The 24,387-nt window shown below is 43.9% G+C and overlaps 1 protein-coding gene across 8 annotated transcripts in view; it reads left to right on the top strand.

The window, feature by feature from the left end:
* Positions 1-24,387, top strand: part of TSPAN4 (tetraspanin 4) — a 393,745-nt gene that overhangs the window by 205,557 nt on the left and 163,801 nt on the right. For 7 of the 8 annotated variants that reach the window (XM_052692762.1, XM_052692767.1, XM_052692761.1 and 4 more), the window contains one exon: positions 5,985-6,064. In XM_052692762.1, the coding sequence (XP_052548722.1) occupies positions 6,002-6,064 (63 nt within the window). In that variant the 5' untranslated portion in view covers positions 5,985-6,001. Of the gene's footprint in view, positions 1-5,446; positions 6,065-24,387 lie in introns of those variants that run through there. The other variant, XM_052692757.1, reaches the window with a different exon arrangement.

Raw genomic sequence — 24,387 nt, 5'->3', positions numbered from 1 at the left:
AACCTCACCTGTCTCAGTTCAAAACCATTCCCCCTTGTCCTATCACTATTCACCCTCATAAACAGTCATACCCTCTTGTTTATACGCTCCTTTCAAATATTGGAAGGCCATATATTGTCTTTGCTTATTATTCCTCTTCAAATACTCCTAATTTGCTGCAGTCTCTTTAATGTTTCAGTTTTAATTTTAAGCTCTCTGGCACAGCTTACACTGTAAGAAATGCCTTCTGAGTTGGTGTGGCAGTACTTATGTGTTGTAAAATATAATGTCCTTTTGCTAATTTTTAGAAGTTATTGGTTTTTTTTTTCAAGATGAAAAGGAAAGCTATTCCTCCCTTGGGGACCTTATTTTCAGCCCTTTACAGAATCAGAAGTTTATTTATCTTTAAGGTAGGATTTTGGAAGGAGCCTAAGGGACTTAGAAGGAAGCAGAGGTCTTTTGAATCTGAGGAGCAAGATGGCAGCAAGACCCAGAAATGCCAGCATCAGATATGATGTTTCTAGCTGCCCTTAGGTCTCAGTGTACTTAGTCAAATCTTCTGACTGCTGCAGATAGGGGAGCTCCCTGCTCCATTTCCAGCCAGCTGAACAAACTTCTCCCGTTTTGGTTCAGGCTCCTCCCCTGCCAGCTTTGCTGGTATGTCTGAGAAGTGTCAGCCTCAAAGACATGCTCAAGGAGCAGTTCTTTTTATTACAGCAGCTATATGCAGAGTTCAGCTCCATCTGCAGCCTTTTAGACATTTCCCAGGCTTATGTGCAGTCCTGCTCACAAAAGCGTTAAGTGCATGCTGACAACGTAGGTACGTGTATATCTCAATACAGTGACAATTGTGGTTGAGCACCTTGTGGAATTGGGCTCTCTGTGACGTGATTCTCAAACATGCTGAGCACTTGGAGCCCTGTGAGATAAGTGAACGTCGCTGGGCCTTCATTGCCTTGGGAAGGCAGCTGAAATTAGAGCAACTTATCTTTGTGTTTGCATCCCTAGCCCTGCTTTAAGGGTGCAAGGCGAGAACACAATCCATTTTGAATACTCGGGGAAAAATCCATGAAGATGTTAAAAAGCAAACACTTGGTAAGGAGCATTGATGAATCTTTGATTTTTTTTTTTTTAAAGTCAGTGTTTTGTTTGCTTCTGCTTTAGAATACCTTCTTTTCGAAGCTATCAGAGCTGTGTGTAGTTGAAAGATTTTTGTGCCTGATTGATTGCTTTATACTTGACAGAAAGATCCTGAGTGCCACGCATGTGTTTGAAGCGGTGTTTCTTTGAACGTCAGCTGATCTCTCAGGTTAGAGAATGTAACCTGATTTTAAGAAAACTAGCACATAAATTGCATTTGTGCTGCTAAGACCTGCTGATACCGCAAAGTTAGGTCCTGACAAAGGTTTTCTTCGGGCCACAACTCATCTGGTACAGAATGTCAGGCATATTCTTTATTTCTGTTCCTGCGTTCTCTATTACTGAGGGCATTGGCAGAAGCTCCTGCTTCTTGAGTTCAGCGGCTGGAACTGCTTGTCTTTCATCTGGAGCAGTGATCCTCCCTATCCAGGACTTAGAAGTAAGCAGAATTTGCTGGGGCAACAGAGAATCTCCTTACTTAAAAGCTCTATGATTGAAAAAAGGAAATCATTAGCAAAGAATAGGGTTTCAAAAGCAGAGAAAGCACAAATGGGAAAGGAGTTCTGTGCTACACAGGGTATAGGGGCCCAATCCCAAGTAAATTCTTTACAGACAGTTTTTGTTATTGTTGTTAATTTGGACTTGACAACGGCTCACCTGCATACATGGTCACTCTCATTACTGTTTGGATGTGCAGATGCTCAAATATGAGTGAAGAATGCCTTTAGTGTGAGTCGTGCATGTGGCAATACCAGCACGTCTGAATGCACAGCAAAAGTGATGAAAGTTATTATGCAGATGAGAGCATGTAAAAGGCAGCGAAGTTTCTGCACAAGTGACTTGTGCACAGGTTTAAATAAAGAACATTGCAAATCATACCCCAAATATTTTCTCTGTATCTGATTATGTTATTTCCATAGCAACTAATTGTGCCATAAACCAAAGATCATGACTTCAGGTGGCATGTGAGCAGAAGGAGATGAGCTATTAAGTATGGAAGATCCTTTTTAATTCATGCAAATTTCCTTATTTCTAAACAAAAAAAGAAAGAGAATGGGGGGGAGGGGGGAGGGAAGGAGGGGGGAGGAACACAAAACCCAAACTACCCTAAGTCTGCTATGTAAGTGAAATTGCTTCTGAAGGAAGTCTTTGTCAAAGTTTTGTTGGAGGCATTAGTAAATGTTTAAAGAAGTTGCAAGTGCAGCTGTGAATACCTAAAGTTCTTTAGGTTGTGTTAGCTGAGGAAGTCTGACTTTCTCCTTCACAAAATTCCAGGGTTGCTGAGGTGGTCAGGCCCTCTGGGTTGCTCTGGCCCAGAGCCGGCTGCCCAAGCCTACATCCAGGTGGCTTTTGGAGATCTCCAAGGAGGAGATCTCAATCCTCTCTGGGAAATCTGTGCCGGCACTTGGCACCCAGAAGTGCTGCCTGATGGTCAGAAGGAACCTCCTGCGTGTCGGTTTGTATCAACTGCCTCTTGTCTTAGCACTGGGTACCCCTGAGCAGAGCCTCCTCTGTCCTCTTCACACTCTCCCTTCAGATATTGAGGAATGTAGGTGAGATTCCCTCTCAGCTCTACATTTGTGCAAAACTGATCTAGGAAAGCAAACAAATGAAGGGCTGCATCAGGAGTGCATTATTCTCTTCACCAACATTGCCAGCCTGGCCCTGAATTTTGGTTCACCCTCAAGTCAGAGGAGGAACCGTTCCCATTAGTCTTTGGAAGATGTACGTTCTTTATACAGCCTCTTTTGCTGAATTGAGCCTAACCAAGCAGTAGCTGCTGGGGTGTTAAGAGCATGTTGGGCAGGAGCCAAAAAACAGAAGGGATTTTTCTCTGGGCATGTTGCTGAAGGGGACAGGCAGCTGCAAATGGTTTCGATTAGTGCTTTTCCATGGTGATCTCTGTATGTACAAGAAAGCAAGAATTAACCATTTGCAGTGAATTACTCAAGTGGTCGCCCTTCTGATTGTGATGCTGTAACCCCAATGCTTTCCCCCTTTCACAGAAATGTTTAATCTTAGCTGTTTTTTTGACTGAAACTATTGGGAGTGAATATAACCTCTCGTGCATGATTTTGCAGCCCCTCCTTATTGCAGAGCAGTGCTGGCTGCCATACCCTGCATTAACACGGTATATTTTAGTAGTCATTTCTAGCAGAATTTATTTTATTTTATGACTCTCTTCTTTACAGCTTTTATGGGGTGCTCAGGAACAGGCTGCTGAGTGGGCTGTCTCATTGCAGGGCTGGAGCAGGTACAGAGTTTTGAAGACAGTGACAGGAAGCATTAGGGAAAGCAAGTGCAACCATTAAGGACTAATGAAGACTAAATTAATGAGGAGGTGATCCAGTAGCTGCATTAGTGCAACCTGAAGGGGACAGAGTTTGCATGTGTGACAGTGAGATGATGCGACAGAAAGGGAAAGCAGCATTCAGCCTGATCCAAAGTGGTATGAAAATAGGTGGTGGTTTGGGGTCCAGAAACACTGTGTACCACTGGGAAAGAGGAGGGGAAGCTTTTTAGGTGTAACAGGGAAAGAAGTAGAGCTGTTACAGCACACATGGTAGTGTGCCACCAAAATCAATGCACATTAAGCTGTGCTGGTGAGCCTGCGCAGTGCTTTGCTTCTTGTGATGAGGAATCGATATGGATTGGCCCCAGGATGGGAATACACAGATGCAACCAGTGAAAGGGTAAGTGAATGGAAAACAGAGGTGAACAGAAGTCACAAGGCCCAGGCTGGGATTTTAGGCTCAAACTACCAAAAGGTTATGTGCCTGCAAGGGCTTAACCTTCAATGCCAGCACGCTCCTGCCCCTTTTAACTGCTGATATTAGAGTGAGCAAGAAGAACAGCAACAACTCGAGGGCTGAATTCTGCACTGAAGTGTCCTTAAAAAGTTGTCAACTCAGTGCACTGTGCTCAGTGTTGTAGGTGGAAGGAGGCAGGGGGAAATGTGCCCATTATGGCCATGCAGGAGCTCTGCTTACTGTGGGCGTTTTTCTGCATCCGTCTGAAGAACCCCACTTCATTTAGAAGCAATGTTTGGAAACTTTTTGTCTCACCCCATATCCTGGCCTTATGTTAAGGATTGATCTAAAGCAATCTGCTCGTGAATTTTTAGTTACCAAGTTGACAGTAAATATGCCAAATTGGAGATTGTTGTGGTGGGCACCCTTGTTAAATATTGATTATGTGACCTGACTGTTTCGACATAATCTGCATAGAGTTGTGTCCAATTTTCACCATCTAATGGGTGAATTTGTGTGTATGCTGATAGGGAACAAAGAAAAAAAAGTTGAATTATTTTTGATGTTGCATTGCCAGACCAGTCCAGGACTGCACAGAGAGGAAGGCTGGTGGCAGACTGTCACTGGAAGCACAAGGAGTGCATGGGAACTTGGGCTGAGAACAGCTGCTTGCTCAGGGCAGGCTTTGTGCCCCAGGGCTGGAGGCTCCTAGCTGGGAACACCTTCTGCTTGCGGGACAGGGAGGAGGAAGAGAGGAAATCTCTCCATCGTGGCGCTGAAATCACTGTGCTGAGGGGAAGGGAAATGAAAGGCAGTCACGTTAGGAGTCAGCCAGAGTTGCTGGAACAGATGGCCCAGGAGGCATCAGCCCGAGCTCTGCGCTCAGTCCCGAAGCTCGCACGAGGCTTGCGCCGTGCCTTTAGAGCTCGTGGAGGAAATGAAAGGAAATAATTAGGCTCCGGCTTTGCCGTTTGTAAATTAACAGAATTAAAGGATGGCTTGCAAGGGCGAAGAGCTCGGGCTACGTGCAAACCCAGCTCATTTCACTTCTGCTAATTTGTTCTTAATTAATCGCTTGTCTGTGCCGATTTGTGCTGAGGCCGGCACGATGCTTCTACGCAAGAGCTCCGTTCCCACTGCGATTACTTTTCTGCCCTTTAAAGTCGCGGCAGCGCCGGACCCCCAGCCCGGCCGGGCCCGCACGGGGCCTCGGGTGGGACCGGAGCCGCCCGGGCAGGGCGAGGCGGGGCCGCCGCCGGAGCTCCGCGCCCAGCAGCGGGAGGAGCGGCGATTGCGGGGCGGAGCTCCGGGCTCCGCGCTCCGCACTGCCTCGCTCCGCGCTTAGGGGCTCCGGGGGCCGCGTAGGCAGCGCGGGGCCGCGGGAGCTGCCGGCCGGTCTCTGGGATAACCGCCGGCCCCGTGCGCTGTCTGCTCCGCGTGCGGCATGTGGAGCTGGGGGGTTGTTTGGCATTTGCGATCCGAGCGAGATCACGCTTCCTTTTTTTAAAATCCCTTGCTTTGGGTACAGTATATCTCTCTGTCTCTTCTTCTTTGGTAGCGGGGGGGGGGGCCGGGGGGACCCGCTGTGACGCCGGAGGGAATGGTTACTTGTGCAGAAGTCTTTTTCACGCGGAAGCACGCCGCTCCCTAACTCCTGGCTAAGCAGCCTCCAGTTCACCAACTTTGCTGCCATAAAGCCCGTGCAACTCCTTGACAGGATGGCAGACAAAAGAACAGCTGGTGCAAAGCAGTAGGGGATTGCTGGCAAGGAGGAGGAAAGGAAACCGCAAAGCTTTTACCCGCGCCCCCGACACCTGACGGTTGTCAGAGCAGCAGCTGCGACGGGACGAGCCGGAGCCACCATGCGCAGGTCCAGCACCGATGAGTCCACCTACCACCGGAGCCCATCCCTGGACAGCAAGGATTACAGTTTCCCAAATGGCGCTTTCCGTCGTTACAGCAGCATGTATGGCGGCCAGTTTGGGGCGGCCAGCAACTCTTTTTTTGGATTCCACACCAACCCGGGCCCTAAGGCCACCAAGGCTAAGTACACGTCCCCCAAGGGAAACAAGTACGTTGTCTTTTACCTGGATCTCTCATTTATTTTTCTCCTAGAACTGAAGAGGTGCAGCATGGCTCACAACTGCCTGCAGTGTATCAAGTACCTAATGTTTGTCTTCAACCTTCTCTTCTGGGTGAGTACATGTTTAAAACTGCGAGACGGTTGTATTTCTGTCTACTTACGAAGATAGAAAGTAAACTTGTTGTTGCTTTTATGCTCAGAAGTTTGAACTTGAAAGTTGAGCAAGATGGTGGCTAGGGTAGCCTTTCTTTGGCCTCCTTAGTTGGTGTGGGCAATCTCCTGAGGGCATTTTCTTCACCCTTTCATTTCATGCTCTTCAGCGTTTTGCACCAAGCTTTTGTTCTTGGATGTACGTGCCCCAAAAGTACATGCCCCATGCATGGTCTCAGAGAAGTCACTGAGGCCATTCATGAGTGTAGAGTTGAGCGCTTGCTGACGTCCTCCATTATAGTAGGGATGGCACACTTGCTTCATCTCAGTGCTATTGCCTATATGTGAAATCTCCAGGCGTCTGCTCTCTGTCCTATCCAGCAATGGGTCCTAGCGTTGCCACGTGGCTCCGAGAAGTGGAGAAAAACCTCACTTCTTCTGGGGCTGCAGCTCTGTGACAGGAGCTCATCAACTCAGCGTGAGGTGCGCGTGTGTCAGCAGGGCACCGCGATGGAACATACAAGCGTGCAGCGTTACATTACTGTTGTGATAAATGAGGTGGCTGTCAGTAGCAGGGTGGTCGGGCACTTCACTGCCACAAACGAGAGGACGGGCTGCAGAAGGAGACTGCAGGAGCTTGGTGAGGGGTGCAGCTATAAATGCTGTTTGCCATGTAAGAATAGGGTGTAGAGTCATTGTTCAGAGAGGGGAGAGAGTTCTAGCGCAGAAAACTGCCCATTCAGATTTGGGAGCCTGCTGCGAGGTCCCTGGGAGGTGCCTTAGAACATCTCACCCCTCCACAGAGGTTCATTAACACGCTAAGGGAAATGGGGGTGTTGCAAAGTGACAGCCCTCTGTCCTGGCACTTCGGAAGGATGGGGGTGTTTGCAGATGGATGTCACCACGTTGTGGCTGTTGATGCTCTTCTCAGAGGGTTGTGGAGGGCTGTGTGAGATTGAAGAAGCTGTTCTCTAGCGTGCGCTGCTGTACAGCTACTTAAAAGCAGGCATGCTGCAGTGCTGGTGCATCAGGAAACACAAAGCGTGGGTAACTTCTGCTGGCCCAAGTCATGCCTAGGAGCTCAGCGTGATAAAGTAACACAAGTCTGCTGAATTGGCACAGTAGTAACTACCCAGAGTTGTGTGATACGAGGAGGTTGCTCTCTTTAATCCTCTGTATGCTGGTAAGGAGGAATGTTGATGAGGCTGTTGTCTGTCTTTCTGGTTGCTTCCAGTTTCTAAAAATCATCCAATACTTATTCTACCTTACTCCAGAGCCTTTTGAAAAAAGCAAAAAAACCCACCTAGTCCATCTAGTTTTCATGCTGTTTTGAGCCTTGTCCCCAGTCAGGATTATAACTGTCAGCTAGCTGAAGTGTGTGTTGGAGAAATGCACTCGGCTGGCGGTGTGAATAGCTCTTTCCAGGACTGTGCGTGGCACAGCCACAAAGGATGTTCACTGCATTCTGATTTCTTTTACAATATTCATCTTCCACTGAGGCATGTGTGTGTGATGTGAAAAGGTGCTGCTGTGAGTAATGTGTGCGTATTTACAGAAGGAAGATCACACATGCTAGTGTATCTCTGGCATGCTGTTCAGTAGGGGAGCCTTAATCTTTTAAGAGAGAAAGAAAGATTTTTCCTTCCCCTGAAACTATCAAAGCTATTCTCAAATGCCTGAAGGGAGAGAAAAGACAGAAGTCCCAAAAAGAGAGGATGACCACGTGTGAACTGGCTTCTCCCTGTACCAAAGTGTACAAGCAGGGAAACGAGTGGGTGGTGTCAAATACTGCAGCACCATCAGTGGTTTGCTTCCCTCTCACATGCTACCTGCACAGCAGGAGTGATTGATGATGATCACGTCCAAATGAGGTTTGCACAGCGTGTAGTTATAATAGATGCAGCTTTTTACCTTCTCACACTGGAGAAAGCAACTGAGAAGAGATTATTTTTAAAAGTATTAGTTTAAGCTGACTTGTCTTTTGTAAAAGAAGAGAAGTCTATTTTTAATGATCAAAAGTCTTGGAATGATTACAGGTTGATGAAGCTGTTGTTGTTTTTCAAGTTGATGTCAGTTATCTGTCAGCTTTTACTTTCTATGCAATTAAGGGAGAAGCAGCTCTGCCAGAACACGGGATTGCTCTTTGCTTGCATGCTTACCAAAGAAGTTTTGCTGTTTTATCCTGCTTCCCCCTTTACCCTTCTCTAGGTAGCTGGGTAGTAACAATCAATGGAAAGTTAGAGGTTAAATTACTTCTTTCATGCTCCAAATAAAAGCTTTGGTTATTTCCATGTATAAAGCACAGCCATTGCATTAAATGAATTAAATGCCTTTTACAGATTGCTCCTGATTTTTATTCTGTTCTGGCAAAATGCTTTGATTTTCTTCACAAAGCATACTTCTGTTTTCTTTCTCCTGTTCCCATTCATTAATTCCAGTCCATTTTGTGCATCTTCATAGCCTATTTCACTCAGAGGGTGGTGATATACTGGAACAGGTTGCCCAAGGAGGTTGTGGATGCCCCATCCTGGAGGCATGCAAGGCCAGCCTGGATGTGGCTCTGGGCAGCCTGGTCTGCTGGTTGGCGACCCTGCACATAGCAGGGGGGTTGGAACTAGATGATCATTGTGGTCCTTTTCAACCCAGGCCATTCTATGATGGAAATCACTACCAACACTACCAACTATCTTTCCTGCAGTGGGGCAGAAGAATAAACCTCAGTCCTGTGCAACTCCAGCAGGACTGACTCTGTCTTTCTGAGGTGATCCTACATTATAAATCTTGTGATTTCTACATGAAACAAAATCCCAGAGCCCTTGATTTTTAAATGTTCCTGGTGAGCTTTATTGGATTAGGTGCTGCGCTCACGTTGTAAAACTTTTACAGGCTGTCATATAACTGTGAAAATAGAGCAAATTTCTCCTCCCCTTTCTGGCTGTTGAAGGCAACACAGAGCTCTTTCATGAATGTCAGAGGCTGAGGTGCCTTCTCAGTGTTAGTGCTGAATGTGTCCAAGAATAGCTCTCTTCTCTGCAAAGAATCCTGCAGAAATTATGGGCAGCGCATTTGTGGCTACTGTGGGCTATGAAGGCACTGGGACGTGGACAAGACGTTATTAGCCAGCAGCACTTCCACTATGATGAGAATTGCCATTCAGAGGCTGTTTCCTGGAGTCCTGCCAGAGGCAGAGCTGCCATCCTTGTATCACTGCTCTGCTTTGCAAGCTCTGAGGATGACTCTTGTCACCTGATACAGTAGAGTTGCTCGATTCATTCATTGCTATAAACTTCCATTTTCTTTTGTTGAATTGCTAAAACCACTGGGACTAAAGACAGCATCAGGTGATCTCAAAGCAGAACGCTTTTATTTCATAAAGAAATATTCGTGTTTCACTGTGAAGAACATCTTTTTTCCTCACGTTCTGTCCTCCAAACATCCAGAGATTCTTTATGACAGTCAGTAAAGTGAATTGTACTTTTATTTTGCTTATAATCCAGAGTTCTACTTGCCTTTTCTTTTTAGAAAAAAATATTTTTGGTAGAAAGAGTTAAGTTATATCCTAAGGGCTGTGAGAGTGCTATAGAAAGAAAGATGTCATCTCCTTAATCCCTGTTGGTTTATGCCAGCATTCCTACTTTCTTTGACTTGTAACTCCCAAACTGCCAAGACTCAGAAAGGCAATGCTACGCTGATTGATGTTTCCAGTGGTGTTTGCTCTCCTTAGAAATCCTGTGCTAGAGAAGACCAGCTAAATTGGTAGCAATTTGTCCATCAAAGAATTGAATGCCTATATCTGACTCTTCAGATAATATTCTAGGCTAATAGAGAAATTCAGTAAAGCACAAGATTTTTCAAAGCTCTGTTGTAAAAAGACTGGCATATACAGAGGAGACAGCAATAAAATGACAAGAGGCAAAGAAGTTTGAAATGTATCATTCCTCATTTCTATGTCTCATGTCTCCTTTCCATTGTTAAAATGTAGTAGAGTTGTAGGCACTACAGGGGACTCCAAGTGTTCAAAATGGTGAGCAAAGAGATCCTCCTGTTCCAGCAGGTAACGTCTCCAGGAGGCAAGGAAACACACTCCTGTGGCTTGAAGACCTCTAGGGTCTGCAGACCACTGAGCACAGAGCAGCAGAAGCTTATTGTTTTGAAATGCTCATTGTTTGCTGCTTTGTTTTACCATTCAATCCCCAGAAAATTCTCAACTGATCCAGTCATGGGATACTGCAGATCCAGTGTGGTTGGAAACAGAGCGAATGAAGTGATAGAAGGCACGTGGGAATGGTATGGACTAGTGTTTGTGTAGGAAACAAATCCCAAGAGCCTATTTAATCTGGCTCCAGTGATGAGTTGCAGGGCTCTTGCTCTGGCTTTGCAGCTGTTTGATGGTTTGTGAATCATGGTTTAGAAGGTTGTGTACTAATGTGTGCTGCTGGCCTGGTGCACTAGCACTGTTGCCAGCAGCCGAGCTTTATTACTTGGATGCCATGGGAAAGAAGGAGAAATGAAAGTGAGAAGTCCCTCATTAATGGCATTGTTTTCCATCCTTGTATTTCAAATGTTCATGGGTATCTCATGTAAGAGCTGTGTGTATGCTGATGATATCTGGAGGGCTGCATGCAGCAGAACAGCATGCAGGGCAGCATGTACTCCCAGCAGCAGGAGGAGGGAGCTTGGTCTGAAGATACCCCATGGAGCACTGGTTGGTCCTTGAGCACCCCTGGCCAGGTGTGGCTGGTGGTTTGAGGCAGAGGGGCGTTTTGGCATTTGTGTATCTTGTGATAGTCTGTGACAAATAAAAATGTAATTGAACAGCAGCACAGGCTTTACTCCTATGCATTGAATATGTGGGAGGTTTACCCCAGAATGCCATTTTCTCTACCTACCTCCCAGCAGCTGATTCTCCTTTGTTATTTACCTCCTCCAGGAACTGCTCAGTCTCTGACTGACATCTTATCTCTGCCTCTGACTTTGTGAAGGCTCTCCAAGGATGTATTTTAAGGAGCATTGCTTTTAAAGATAGGAAACTCATTTGATATGGGAATTACAGACGTCAAGAAATGGCAGTGCCGTGAGAAGCAGAACTGTTGAGAACTGATACAAGTGAGAAAGAGATGATTGTATTACCTGGTGTCTGATTTATATGAACAGCAATTAGAGCTTTTTCCATAGCAGTGCTATTCATACTGTCTCTTTTCTGGGTAGATTCTGATGTCTAATAGGGGTTGGGGATCATGCTGGAGCTTTATCTCTCAGTGAAGGCATTGCTGAGACATTCGCTGCCTAAATGCATATCTTCTCATAAACTTTGGGAAGTCAGTGACTTTGAAAGGCTGTGTATCTGTCAAATCAGGCTGGCAATGACAAATGGACTTGCTAGTTATTTGTGAGATGCACAGCCAACAGTTCAATTTCATAATCTTCTTTCCCCTAGGGAAACCAGGTTAGGAAGGCTCTTAACAGAGTAGGAAAAAAAAAAGCCTTAAAGTTGGCTGTATATTAGATACCACCTTCAAACTGCCCACTATGGGCCAGCTTCTGCTTCCAGCTTCTGCTTCTGTTGCTCATGAGTAAGGGCAGCTTCAGCTTTGCTGACATACTGATGTGTTTTTTGGCCACAAGTATTGGTACGGACTAAGCACCTAGCTCTGTAAGATTTGCAGTCCAGTCTATCCACTGTATCTAATTCAGCCTTAGTACAAAGCCGTGGAAACCCAGCAGTGGATAAAGCCCCAGGATATGACACGTTATAGTTGTGCAGAAACTGGCCTTTTAAAGCAATGAGTGAAAGGGCTGTGAATGTTATTCCCTCCTCTGAACAGTGACTGATGTTAAATCTGTTCCAGCCAATACTCTGAGCTATACAGAGCAAAGCAAAAGGCAGATGAGATCATTACCATCGTTCTCAGTTTCCAGACACTGCTGTTTCAAACACAGTTAATCATGATTTAATGAATTAATTAATGTATTAACTATGTATTAATACTGCTATGCAATTTATATACTTAGAATCCAACTTTTGCTTAAGATAGCAAATCCACAAAAGTCATTGTATGAATAATATAAAATATGTTTAAGATATGTACAGACACTTCTCTGGACTGTTAATAGTATGAAGAGAGCACCGCTAGGTCAGAATGAAATGAGGAGTTGGATGGAATGAAATCTGCATACTCATGAAGATTGGAGTCAGTAAATTGTGTTTCTTAGTACTGTCCTGTAATTGTTTCTCCAGGAAATGTTTAACCATCACAGGATGCAACAGAAGCAAATGAAATTGAAATTGCAGTCTGTAATTAGACTGTCATACTCTAACGCATCTTAAATCTGTCTTCAATAGAAAAACTAACACCCTCCAGAAAACCCTCCCAACCTGCTTCAAGTGTGAATGCATGCAGAGGCTTATAATTTAGCACGATATAACTGAGACTTGCTCTAGGGATGCCATATATTTTAAACGGTAATTTAAGAGAGGCAGAAGGTTGATATTAGGACAGAGGACAGAATGACCTGGTCTTGTAAGTTTTCATACAGAGCCTTTCAAGAAGTTCAGGATTTTTTTTCTGCTTGCTTTTCCAGGCTGCTGCTATAGCCCTCTTTGTTCTTTCCTTAGCCGTGGTACCTTTGTTTCTTCTCAGTTGCTCTCAGAATAGTGCAGCAGCAGCCACTATTGTGTCACCTTATTCTTGGAGTCCCTGTGAGCTGTACACATCAGGGTGGCTTGAGTCCAGACAGGCAAAATCCTGGTGACTGAAGCTCCCCATTTCCCTCCAGCTGTATTTTGTACGTTTCTTTTCGAACTTTAAGCGCTGATTCTGGTAAATGCTACATGAGGACCATGAGAAAACAAAGCAGTGATTCACTAATGCTGATTGTGTTTATTGCACACATTCGGCATGCGTGCTGCTCATTTCATGTTCTTCCTCTTCCAGCACCTTGTGCTTTTATAGGATTTAGTTTGGAAAGAAGCAATGCTCTGCTGTGGGGTCAGGAAAACCAAGCTGCCACCTCTCTTACATGCAGATGGCAGTTTTTTGCTTTTTTTTTGGTATGAAGTTTACTTTCTTTTCCCTCCATGGCTTTTCTTTGCTGCAGTTGCCAACTTCAGTGATCAAACAGCTGGTGCGAGGTGCAATACTCAGAATTAAAGAACTTAAGTCTCTTATTTAAAACAGGCTTAGCACTTAGGGGCAAAAATCTCATTGCCTTAATGAATGGCTGCATGGCAGGCCTACAGTGGGATTACAAAGCCGTCGCGTGAACTGCAGTTCCACCTGCAAAGCTATGCTTGTGCCAAGAAAGCTCATTGTATTCAGAGGACTTCTGTAGGCTGCAATGGCAAAACATGCTTCTGCTAGTATTATTTCCTCCCCTGCTGGAGGTGTAACCTGCTGGCAATTTCCTCCTACCCTACAAGGCTTAAGAAAAGCAACTCCACACCGAGGTCAGACAGCACCAGATCCAAAGAGGCAGAATGGAGTCAGGCAAAGCAAAGGAGAATGGTTTGTTTCCTCGCTTTCCCTTTAAAGGATGATAACTCCTCCTTCACTAGGGAGGAGGAAAAGGTAGAGATTCCTTGTCAGGCTCCTGAACTGCTGGAGAACGAGGTGGATGTTTGATCGTTCTAGAAAGTAAAACCATATTGGAAAGAATTCCAGGCAGAGTGCTACCCAAAAACAACTTGCTTTTTTGGCTGATGTCAAACATCCTGAAGTGCCAAACATCCTACTTGGATTGCTTCACTAAATTAAAAAAAATGAACACAGTTCACTCTGGTATATGAACACAGATTTTTTTTTTCTTAGCATGTAAAATATCGCTAGTAAAAAGGGATTTTATTAGCTTTATTTATTCGTTTAGTGTAGTTGTTTCCATTCCCTATGTTTTTAAGATGAGTAGGCATCACTTCTCTTATTTGTAGGTCTAAACGTGGGCCAGAGGATTGCATTCAGGAATTTCTGCAATGGATGGCATGGGCTTTTCCTGCTAAGCAACTCAATTGCACAGTGCCCAACAAGACCTGCAGGAGAGCTCTTTTTTTTAACTGCTGGTTGTTTTGGCCTTGCTGTCTATGTGATATTTCACCACTGGCCATTGTGAAGGCATGTACTGAGTGAGATGGATTTATAGCTTTTGTATAAAACAGAGCTGCAAATTATCATGGAACCATTTCAGCATCCAAAAGAAACGTTTGTTGTCTTCCAGTAGCATTTTTAAGAAAAAAATCATTGCTGGAACTATGCTTTGGGATGTGCTGATTCGTGGCCATTTTCATACACTACCTTTTTCTGAGGTCCCTGGCTGACTGAAAACTAAAGTCACATTCCATGCACCACATTGCAGCTGTCAGGTTTGTAAAAGTATGGACTGCCTTCGTGTTGGCCAATAGGAAATTTGTACTCTTGTTTTGCAAGCAGCATTTATCTTGGGTTGCAGCACAAATTGTTTACTTATGTGTCTGGATAAATCTTTTCTCTAATCCATTTGTGGCAGCACGGAGGGGAGCAGAGATGACATGTTTGATACCATTTTCTTCAATGGAACAATTGGAACTCTGGACTTGAATTGAGTTCCACTGCCACTTGCAATCTGTTACGAGCTCCCATCCTTGAAGGCCAGAGTTTTTAACACATCCACCATCTGCTCGGTCCTCGCTGTATTCATGCAGCATGCTTGCCTGTTTTAGAATGACTTTGCAAACTAAAATATAAAACCCAGAAATTGTCTGCATACAAGTGATGCCACTCCCAAAGGATGTGCCGAGGCATCTTTGGGCATGAAAAATCGGTTGTCATTTTAGTGTTTATTTATCCATGACCCCCATCCACAAGACTTTTTCACTCTTATGCTGCACTGAGTGCTTTTCTGACGCAAACGTCAGGCTGTAAGAGCCTGGTGCAAACAAGGGGTCAACCTGAAGAGTTTGTTGGCTGGTCTTTCAGTGCAAAGAAAAGCAGGAGCAGTTTGTGTGAGTGTGAGTCCATTCATTGTGGCTGCATGTATTAGAATCAGTATGAGCTCATTTTAGGTTCGTTGTTGTTCCACATCTTGTTGTTGTTTCACGTCAGTGATGGGATGTAGTTTGTACCGTGGAGAACATGCTGATTATGTCTTGCAGTCTTTGGTGTCCTTGTCATCCTCTGCTGGTGACAGAAGTGATAAGGGAAGCACATTTACATCTTGGTTGGTGTGCTGCAGCACAGAGTGCTCAGCAGTATTCTAGTAAGGCTGCTGCCTTCCTAATGCTCCTTCCTTCTGAAAGCCAAACCTGGAGGTATATATTACTGCTCTGGTTCTGGTAGCTGAAGTAGCTGCTTTCCTCTAGGAGTCCGCTTGCTCTATCAAAGCTTGCTGTGACCTGTAATTTAGAGTTTGGAGCCTAGAAATGCTTAATGCTTTGTCACTGTAGTGAAATCTCACTCTCCAGCATAACGCATATCCAATTCAATTCCCTGCTTAGTATTTTTAGCACAAGCTGCTTACAGTTGCATGTCACCTTCCTGGTAATAACAGGGTGGATTTCCCTGTGCATGTGTTAGGAGTGCTGCTCCCTTTTGCAACTTCATTCCTTTGAGTAACTTGAGAATTCTTGTGTGAAGTTATGAAACCAGCAAAAGACCCTTCATTTTAAATCTCAGTGCCACTGGTTGGAAGAGTGCATGTGTATAGGTATGTTGTCCTTTGTATTAGGCATTTGTACCCAATCTTTTAGGGGCTCTGAATCAGGACTCACTCACTTGGAAATCTGAAATTCTCTGGCACATTCTCCTTGAAATTGCATGTACTTAGTCCTGTTGCTCTGCTTCTACAGTTGTGCTTTATCTTCTCATGAGGATTTTACAGCTTCTGTAATCATACTGCTGGTGAGATCTCAGCCAGCCTCTGATGCTCCAGAGTCCCATCTGATCCCACACATACCTGCTTCTGCTTTCCTTAGTGAGCTAATCCTTATTGCAGCGCCTCGTTTCATCCTAACTGGCAATACTTTGTTAATTTTGTCACTCCAGCCATGTGCTGAGGATTTTTTTATCCCAGCTGTAAAAGCAGAAGTACTCTGTGGCCACACGATGGCTGTGGGCTGGGGACTTGCAGTCTTGGCACACGCTTTGCTGGCTGCTGGTATAACAGGAGCTGTTAGGTTGCTCAGCAAGTTAGAGGCATCAACCCCCATTATGCTCTGTAAAACAGCCATTTTTTCTCATCACAGATATCATTAACTAGTATGTATCGCTTCAGTCACTCGATGGAGGTGTCAAATCTGCAACTGCATTACCAAACAGGTCAGTTTTCTGTAAACAGCAGCCCTATTTAACCCTGTTTTTTCTGACTGCACAGCAGGTTGCTCACATACCCAGCACTGCAGGCAAGAGTAGTTTGATTTTGGTTTTGTCTGCAGTTACACCCTGTCTTGCTCTGTGCCCAAATGAAGCTTCCATTCTATTGCCAAATGCTTTGTCCGTTACTTCTACACACTGCTCATAAAGTGGGGAAGCTGCAGAGGCACAGCTGGTCTCCAAATAACTGTGGCATGTTAATTAGATGCAAACCTTTAAACCTCAGCTCTCCATGGGCTCTGCTGCAGAGCTTTTGTGGCTGCTGCTATGGGAGGCAGGGCAGGCGATGGCAGAGGGCTTGGGTGGTATTAAAGCTTTTCCCTGTGTGCTGCCTTGGGTTATCTGGCCTGCAGGTCCCAAGCCACATGCCCAGGGGCCATAGTTTCTCTTGCAGAGGCTGCTCTGGGGCAGCAGGGATGTGGCTTGTTCTGCTCTCTTCATCGGTGTGGCAAGTGGGAAAGAGCCCATGAGGTTTGTGGGAAATGATTAAAGCTGTCAGGGGACAGAGGAAGGGCAGGCGATACAAAGTTGTGTGAAAACAGATTTGAAGCATTCCTCAGTTTGACTCCTCGACCAGTGGCACTTCAGTAAAGATGGCTATGAGTTCTGGTTCCAGTCTGCTCCTCTGTTGTGCCCTGCATCAGCCTCTTCTTTGCCTGGTTTTCCCCACAGACATCCTGCTGAGAGGTACTTGGCCGTCACATGTTTTGTTGACCGCTGTGCCATTAAAAAGAAAAAGTAAGGCACAAATCTGCCCATGTCCTCATGTCAGCCATTTGGTGGTATTGGCAGATAAAGCATTCTCAGAGCTCTTCAGTATGATAGGTTGCTGGGAGCCCCACTCATCCTAGCACTGGTGTTTGCATCAAGAGAAGTATGTGCAGGTACTCTGGAATGAGGCATTTTTCAGCATACAAAGAACCAGGGTCCATAGGGTAAAGCTGGGCTGTATAAAAGGCACAACAAGAAGCTTCTGCAAAGTTATCAAAAGTTTGGATGCATGCTGTGGGATGTTCAGAGCCTTCTGAAAGATTTTCAGAAACTTTTTTTTGACAACTAAATTATGCTGCTCCTGACTTTGTCCTGAGCAGGAAATTAGACGTTTTTGGTTTTGTTTTTTTTTTTAATGAATATTTTTTCCTATATAGGAAGCAATTTTTCTTGCTGTTCCAGGAAAGAGAAGCTCTTCAACCCAGGTGTACTTCTGTGCAGCATGCAGAATCATTTGTTGCATCCAAACAGCTTCAACGCTGGCATTCGTGTTTGTACAAGTGAGATAACTGAGTTTTTGTGAGTGGGTGTTCAATTTGGGCTAACAAGAGCCTACTTCCCTTAAAATTTGCAATAACGAGTGACAGCTGTGGGACTTCCAGATACATCAAGTTGGAAGCTATGTTATAATGATTGTATCAGAACAGTAGGTGTATATGGGCTTATTTTGTTCCATGGGGAAAGATATGCATCAAATTACATGAATATTAAGGAATATTAAGAGAAAATCAGTTCAATTTCCTCAAAATAAATTGTGTAAGATAAGAGATGGGAGTTCTATCACATTGTTGCTGAGACACTGTGTGTATAAAAACAGATATATAAGGAAAAATTACTTTGCTGCAGTCATAGAATGTCTCAGTAGATTTTTTTTTTTTGTAGCAGGTTACCTGTTGGGGAAGGAATCCTCAGACTGGGCTGTTTACTGATTGTGGATTTATATTTCAAGCTCTTTTTGATAAAAATAAACGATTCTCTCCAACATTCATTACTGGAGATGAAAAAAAATAAAATTGAAACCAACCATTTCTCTGTATCATTCAATTGAAAACAGTACCCCAGACAGAGAAATAAATATTTTTGTGCTCAGAAAACCACTTGAGCACTAAAGCAATATCATCAAAGGAAGTACTTTTTTTTTTCCCTATAGATTTGCTTTAAAATGAACACGGAGAGCTCAGCCGAGGGCTCTGTGCTGGTGCTGCAGGACCTGATGCTCTGCTCCCTTGCTGGTGAAGCATTTTGTCTGTCAGATGGCTTAACTACCTCTGAGCAGGTGTGAAGCTGTAAAATGGGGCAAATACACACATTGCTTTAAAAGGAAGCTTGAGTAGAAATGTAATATTTTTAAGGAATGGCTTTACTTGTAGAATTCTCTTAGTTTACCTTTCTTCTGAAAATTAGAAACCGGGACTTAAATAAAATGTTATAGGTAAGATATGTAATTATTCAGCAAAGTGGTGGTTTTAACCTTTTGGAAAACAACATCTCTTTACCAACTGAATTACTTAATAGCAGCCATTCCAGGCTGTTAGGTGCTTAACAGGTGTGCCAGAAGTGCAAAAACACTGTCAAATTCTTTAGGTCTCTGTCAATTGCTTTAGGTCTCTTCCACTTAAAGAGTATAGTTAGATACCTAATGTAGGGGGAAGGAAAAAGAGAAGGGATTAAGGAGCTATTTGAAGAGCCTGGATGTTTTAGTGCAATATGGACCTTCGTATGTGTTGGCTGTATGTTATTATATAGTATATCACAGAATCACAGGGTTGGAAGGGACCTCAAGGATCATGAATCTCCAACCCCCCTGCCACAGGGAGGGCCACCAACCTCCACATTTAATACTAAACCAAGCTGCACAGGGCCCCATCCAATCTGGCCTTGAAATTGGCCATATGGTTGGGAATGACTCAGTCACCTGTACTGGATGGTGTTGGGGTAGTGGTAATTTTGAATTCGACGGTGTTCAGAGAAACCCTGCAGGTCCTTAATTGTCCACTTCCCAATGAGTTTCCATTACAGCTGAACATCTTTATGTTCTTTTGAAGTTTTATTCCAAGTCTATTTCTTCTTCTACGTTCTTCAGTTAAAACTTCAGATGTAGATCAGATGTGTATCTGCAGAGGATAGGAAGAGCTTTGCCTTGAAAAAGACATTTGTGAGGTGGATCCAGAAAAGTGAGTGCACACCTCTCACCCTTCAGACTGATGTGATTCTCTTAGTAAATGTCAGGACTGAGCCATGTCATGTGTGGTGTCATATAATCCAAGATTTATGTGCCAGGCAGATGGCTGAAGTACTTTTCAGTAGTCTGAGGTGCTCTTCTGCTAGGTGTCTGATCAAATTCCTTTTTCTAAGTGAGCTAATTTTTGACAATAGCAAAGCAAAACAGTGTGCTTTCATAACACAGTAGTAACCTCTTGATAGCATTCATTGTTGGGCTTCCACCTCTGTGACTACTGCTGCATCTCTTAATGGGAATCTATTGGGAAGACTGTGCAATAGGCTCGGCTTGCAAACCAGCTGCAGTACATTTTTGCTTCTTTACCTTGAATAATTTGGGGTTTTTTCTTATTTATAATCTGGAAAGAAAGAAAAAATCTACTATTGTGCAAAATGACCTGAAGAGGAGAAATACCTTCACTGTGTCTGTGTGCATTGCTGGGCCTGCAGACATCCATGTATCCCCCCCAACAAACCCCTGCTTTGGGGTTTGGCCTTTCTTTTGCTCTTCCTGCCTCTGTTGTCAACTTGCTGAGTCTCTGAAGTCACTCGTGCGGTTACAGGCAGGTAGGTTCATTCTTCAGATGAACATTGCAGGTCTGGAGGTACTGCTGTCAGGGATTTTTCTCTTTTCTTATTTTATTTATACTTTCACTGTGTCTTCAGAAGTCACACCTAGGGCCAATGAACCTGTGGGCCTTTGTATCCCCAGCTGGGTTGTATCACCAAGGAAGTGCTGCTAATGAATTGTCTCTTAGGTCTGCCACTGCCCACTTGTTTGTCTGTGTAATTGGTAGGCGTACTCTTTTGGGAAGCCCTATTGAGACTTGCTGTCTGCTTCTTTTGAAAATGATATTAATTAAGCAGGAAGTTGTATTATTGGCTTGAACTTTATGGCTGCCCTTGACACTCCAGAGAGTTTGTGCAGTGTTCTAGATATTGTTTATACGTCTTTTTATTTTTATTTTTTAATTACCTTTGATGCTAAGTTTTAAACAGTTCCCTCTGATCTACTATCTATAAACCTGACAGAAGGATCATACAACTGGGAGAGTTTAATTTTGGTATGAGGCCCTGCTGAATATGCTATTTAAAATGTTTAGTCATGAGTTATTCGACCAAATTCATAAAACGGAAAGCAGCTTTACAGAAACAATGAATGTCAAAATGGAACACTTATTTGAAAAACTGGCCCTGCTGCTCCCACTTGGAATTGAGAGTTTCAGAGGAGGAGTGTGCGATGCAGGGACGGTGCTGTTGTGCTTAGTACTAGTCTTTAACAAATACTTGATTCTGATCTTTTTGGCAGCATTTATCATCGAACCATAGAATCATAGAATGGCCTGGGTTGAAAAGGACCGCAATGATCATCTAGTTTCAACCTCCCTGCTACGTGCTGGGTCACCAACCAGCAGACCAGGCTGCCCAGAGCCACATCCAGCCCGGCCTTGAATGCCTCCAGGGATGGGGCACCCATTTAGCATTATCAGACTGCAAGATGCTCAGGTTTTCTGCAAGCTGAAGAAGGTGGTGATGTGCCTGGGGCTGCTCCTGTGAGAATTTGTATAAATATTAGAAACTTAGGGTCACTTGGTTGTGAAAGCCATCCGTCTTGTCTTCAAGGGTTAAAAAGACATTCCAGTTCCACTGTAGCACTCCTCCTGCTCCTTTTAGCAATGTCTGGTCTGGGTTGTAAACTAAACTCTGCTCTATTAATTGCATGGATTATGCAACTGTTGATCACTGAGAAATTGTCACCAGCTGGGGTTGCTATAGTTTGGTCCCCTTTCCAGCACTCTTTGCTAGAAGTTTTGAACAGCGTGGAGATCTCATGGGGTATGTAGGTGTGTATTGAGGGTGAGGGAAGGGCAAGTATGCTGGGGACTTGTGTGAGAATCTGTGCATGAATGGAAAGGGTTGTTTTCATCTGTATGCCTTACATAGCACCCTTCTTGTTTTTCATTTCCAAACATTTCATAATCAGTACTTATCACAGCTCTTGGCTGCACAGTGATTTTCCTCACAGCAGATCTCTGAGCAGAACAAGTGCTGCTGCTGCAGTCTGCTCGGATGCCTGCTTGCTCCTCTGAATCACCTTGCTTCCTTCTTTTCCCAACATTTTCCTGGTTGATTGAACTTCTTGTCTTCTTCAGGAAAAAGGTTGTAGAAAAGGTTTGCTACTGCCTTTGCAGAAGCGATCGCCCATATGAATTTTGCTCTTTTTTTCATCCACAGAAGTGGTTTTATTTTTATGATTTTCATTGTGCGATTGTTCAGAGTGCATGATAATTGTATCTTCAGCCTTCTTCCTTTCATTTATTTGGCATTTATTTGTCATTGCAGAAGCATTGCTGTACTTGATCAGACAAGCAGCTTGGCAAAGCCAGTGCCAGACGTTTCAGGAGAAGGTTCAGAGAACCTGAAATGGGCAATCATCCCAGATATGGTTGTCTTATCTGAGGATGCTCAAACTATATACAGAAATGGTGTGTTGGTTGCACTGAAACCAATGTGAGAGACTCTGCAGACTCAAATAAAATCAGGCATTCATTAGTGGTTTTCCTTCTTTTTTTTTTTTCACGCGTGGCTCTGGACATTGAAATAATAACTTTTCTAAAGACAGAAAGTCCTATACTTGAAGACTGTATAACTCTATAGTTTAGAAGATACAGTTCCCTTTGCTCAGTCAATAATGTTATCTAGTTAGGTTACATGGATCTTTCAGTTAGAGCAACCTTCCCAGCAGTTATGACCTATTCTGTCCTTCCCGAATAGCATCGCATTGATTTTTGTCACTCTGCCATGCTCAGGAAGTGCCTCTTTGTCAAAGCCCTCTTACACTGCCAAGTATTCAGACTCATCTGTTTTAGCACTTGAGTTTCTCATGTTGATATACAGGACCTTATTGCTTCTATTTCTGAACTTACGCCTTTTTGGTATTTCTTTTTCCCCCATAGCTTTTTTTTTCCCCTCAGTTCAAGACCTCGAACATCCTGAAAGCATCAAAAATGTGTCTTTTTGTTCTAATTTTCTTGTACTTCAGCCGTGGGTAATCCTGTCTGCAATTCTCTCTTGATTATTGGCTCTGAATTTTACAAATTGTGTTTTCTTTGACATCGTGCGGTAGGGGATGCTTTGGCAAACAGAATCCTCTACCTATAAACCATTCAAACATGTGGCCAACTTGGCCCTTAGAAGTGAGCCCTTGGCCATGGAAGGAAGACTTTTATTGACCTCTTAATGACCTCCTGTTTTTCTGGCATACAAGGCAACCGGTTATTTGGCACAAACATCCTTCTGTTGGTATCATTAGTTACTGTGTTACTCACCTTCAGCGTGTTCAGGCCTGATTTATCGTAAAGCACACGTGTCTGGGGACCTGAGTCAGGTACCTGCCCACAGTAGATCTGAATAGTATCTGTTTGGTCATCACTCCAGCTTTTGTAATAGGGGTCACCACTGAAATGTTGTAGTTCTTTACGTGTGAGAGAGCTATGCTGGGAGGGCATTTGCCCATGCTTTATTCTGTCAGACTTCAGCTGCCATCAGGTGTGGTTTCACTAAACATGCTCAGTCAGAGTGAAAGATGCCGGGTGTTAAAATGTGTTTGAGCAGCGGTTTTGTTTGACACTGCAAAAACCAAAGACATTTCTTTACGTTTGCTGCCTCCTTTCCCAAATCTGTGCCTTCGTTAAATACCACTGATAGACATCTATTCAGGAAGCAGCAATTAGGCACATTCATTTGGTAAGGCAACAAGTTCCTGATCGAGCAAAATGCTGCATGTCTGCAAAGCTCCAGGTTATGCAAGGACTGCTAGCTTTTAAGAAACGCTGGTTTGTCTTCAGCCATTCATGTCTGCATTCCCATGTTGGTGAAGACTGTGCTGCTCAGCAAACTAAAATACTGTAATCTTATAATAGAATATAGATGAAAGGAAAAAAAAAGTATTTTCTAATATGGGTCCCAAATGAGGGAATCACATTGACAAAAACTATTTTTTTCCCAACTTTATCAATCTCTCCAGTGAATAGACATTTATTCTTCCAATCGTGCCTCAGTTACATACTTAGATTATCATGGCTCTGTAACCCTTTTATTACATTATAGTAATGCTCCAATTCTCTACAGGCAGATAAATCAATGCAAAAGCATCCCTGCAACATACATGACATAAGGTGAAGCCCCCGCGGGACTCATCCAGGTTTGCTTTAAGCATGTTTGGCAGTGGCTTGGGGAACATCCTCCTTCCTTTGTTTTCCCAAGATTGCTGCCTGAAGGATGACAGAAGAAAAAAAACTTGCAGATGTTTTCTGCATTAAGTAAAGAGCTTTCTCCATGAATTTATATCTTCTATAGCTTTTTATTATTCAATTATGAGTTATGTTTGGGTTATATTTTGTAATTAGAGGACAGAACAGATGGCACACCTCTCTTTAAAGTGATGTGTAGAGTAACCCATAGTGTGTGGTGCTTACTGTCTTGCTCACCAGATCTGGAAGAAAACTTGCACTTGTTTTTCTCAGCCTTGCTGTGCCGGAGCTTTACATGGAAACTGTTAGCAGAAACTTTCACCAAACCTCAATAACAGGAGCATTTCTGCTGCTACTTGGATTAACAAACTGAATCTAGTTTGAAGTAGCTGGGGGAGGGCATCAGGAAACATGAAATACCATGAACAACAGCATCCTTCTAGAGACTGTCAAGTGACCAGTTCAGTAGCAGAGGGACCAGTGTGCCATTAGAAAGGAAAGCTTTGGCCAGAATATAAGACTAGTTTAGAGCATTCCAGAGATTCCCTAAGTGGGTCCTGTAGTAAAAGAGTGATCTTGATCCTTGATGAGTTTCAGCGTGAGGTGTGTCTTCACCACCACTTCAGTGTCCTAGGCTTTCGAGGTCATACGGAATTTTTCTTTCCTTTTGTTTTGCTGAATTGCTTTGTTCCCTGAAATAGATG

The sequence above is a fragment of the Tympanuchus pallidicinctus genome, unplaced genomic scaffold (genome assembly GCF_026119805.1).
Source record: "Tympanuchus pallidicinctus isolate F22 unplaced genomic scaffold, pur_lepc_1.0 scaffold3, whole genome shotgun sequence".
Classification (NCBI taxonomy): Eukaryota; Metazoa; Chordata; class Aves; order Galliformes; family Phasianidae; genus Tympanuchus; species Tympanuchus pallidicinctus.
Note: the sequence above shows the minus strand (reverse complement) of the source record. Positions and strands in the feature narration are given on the sequence as shown.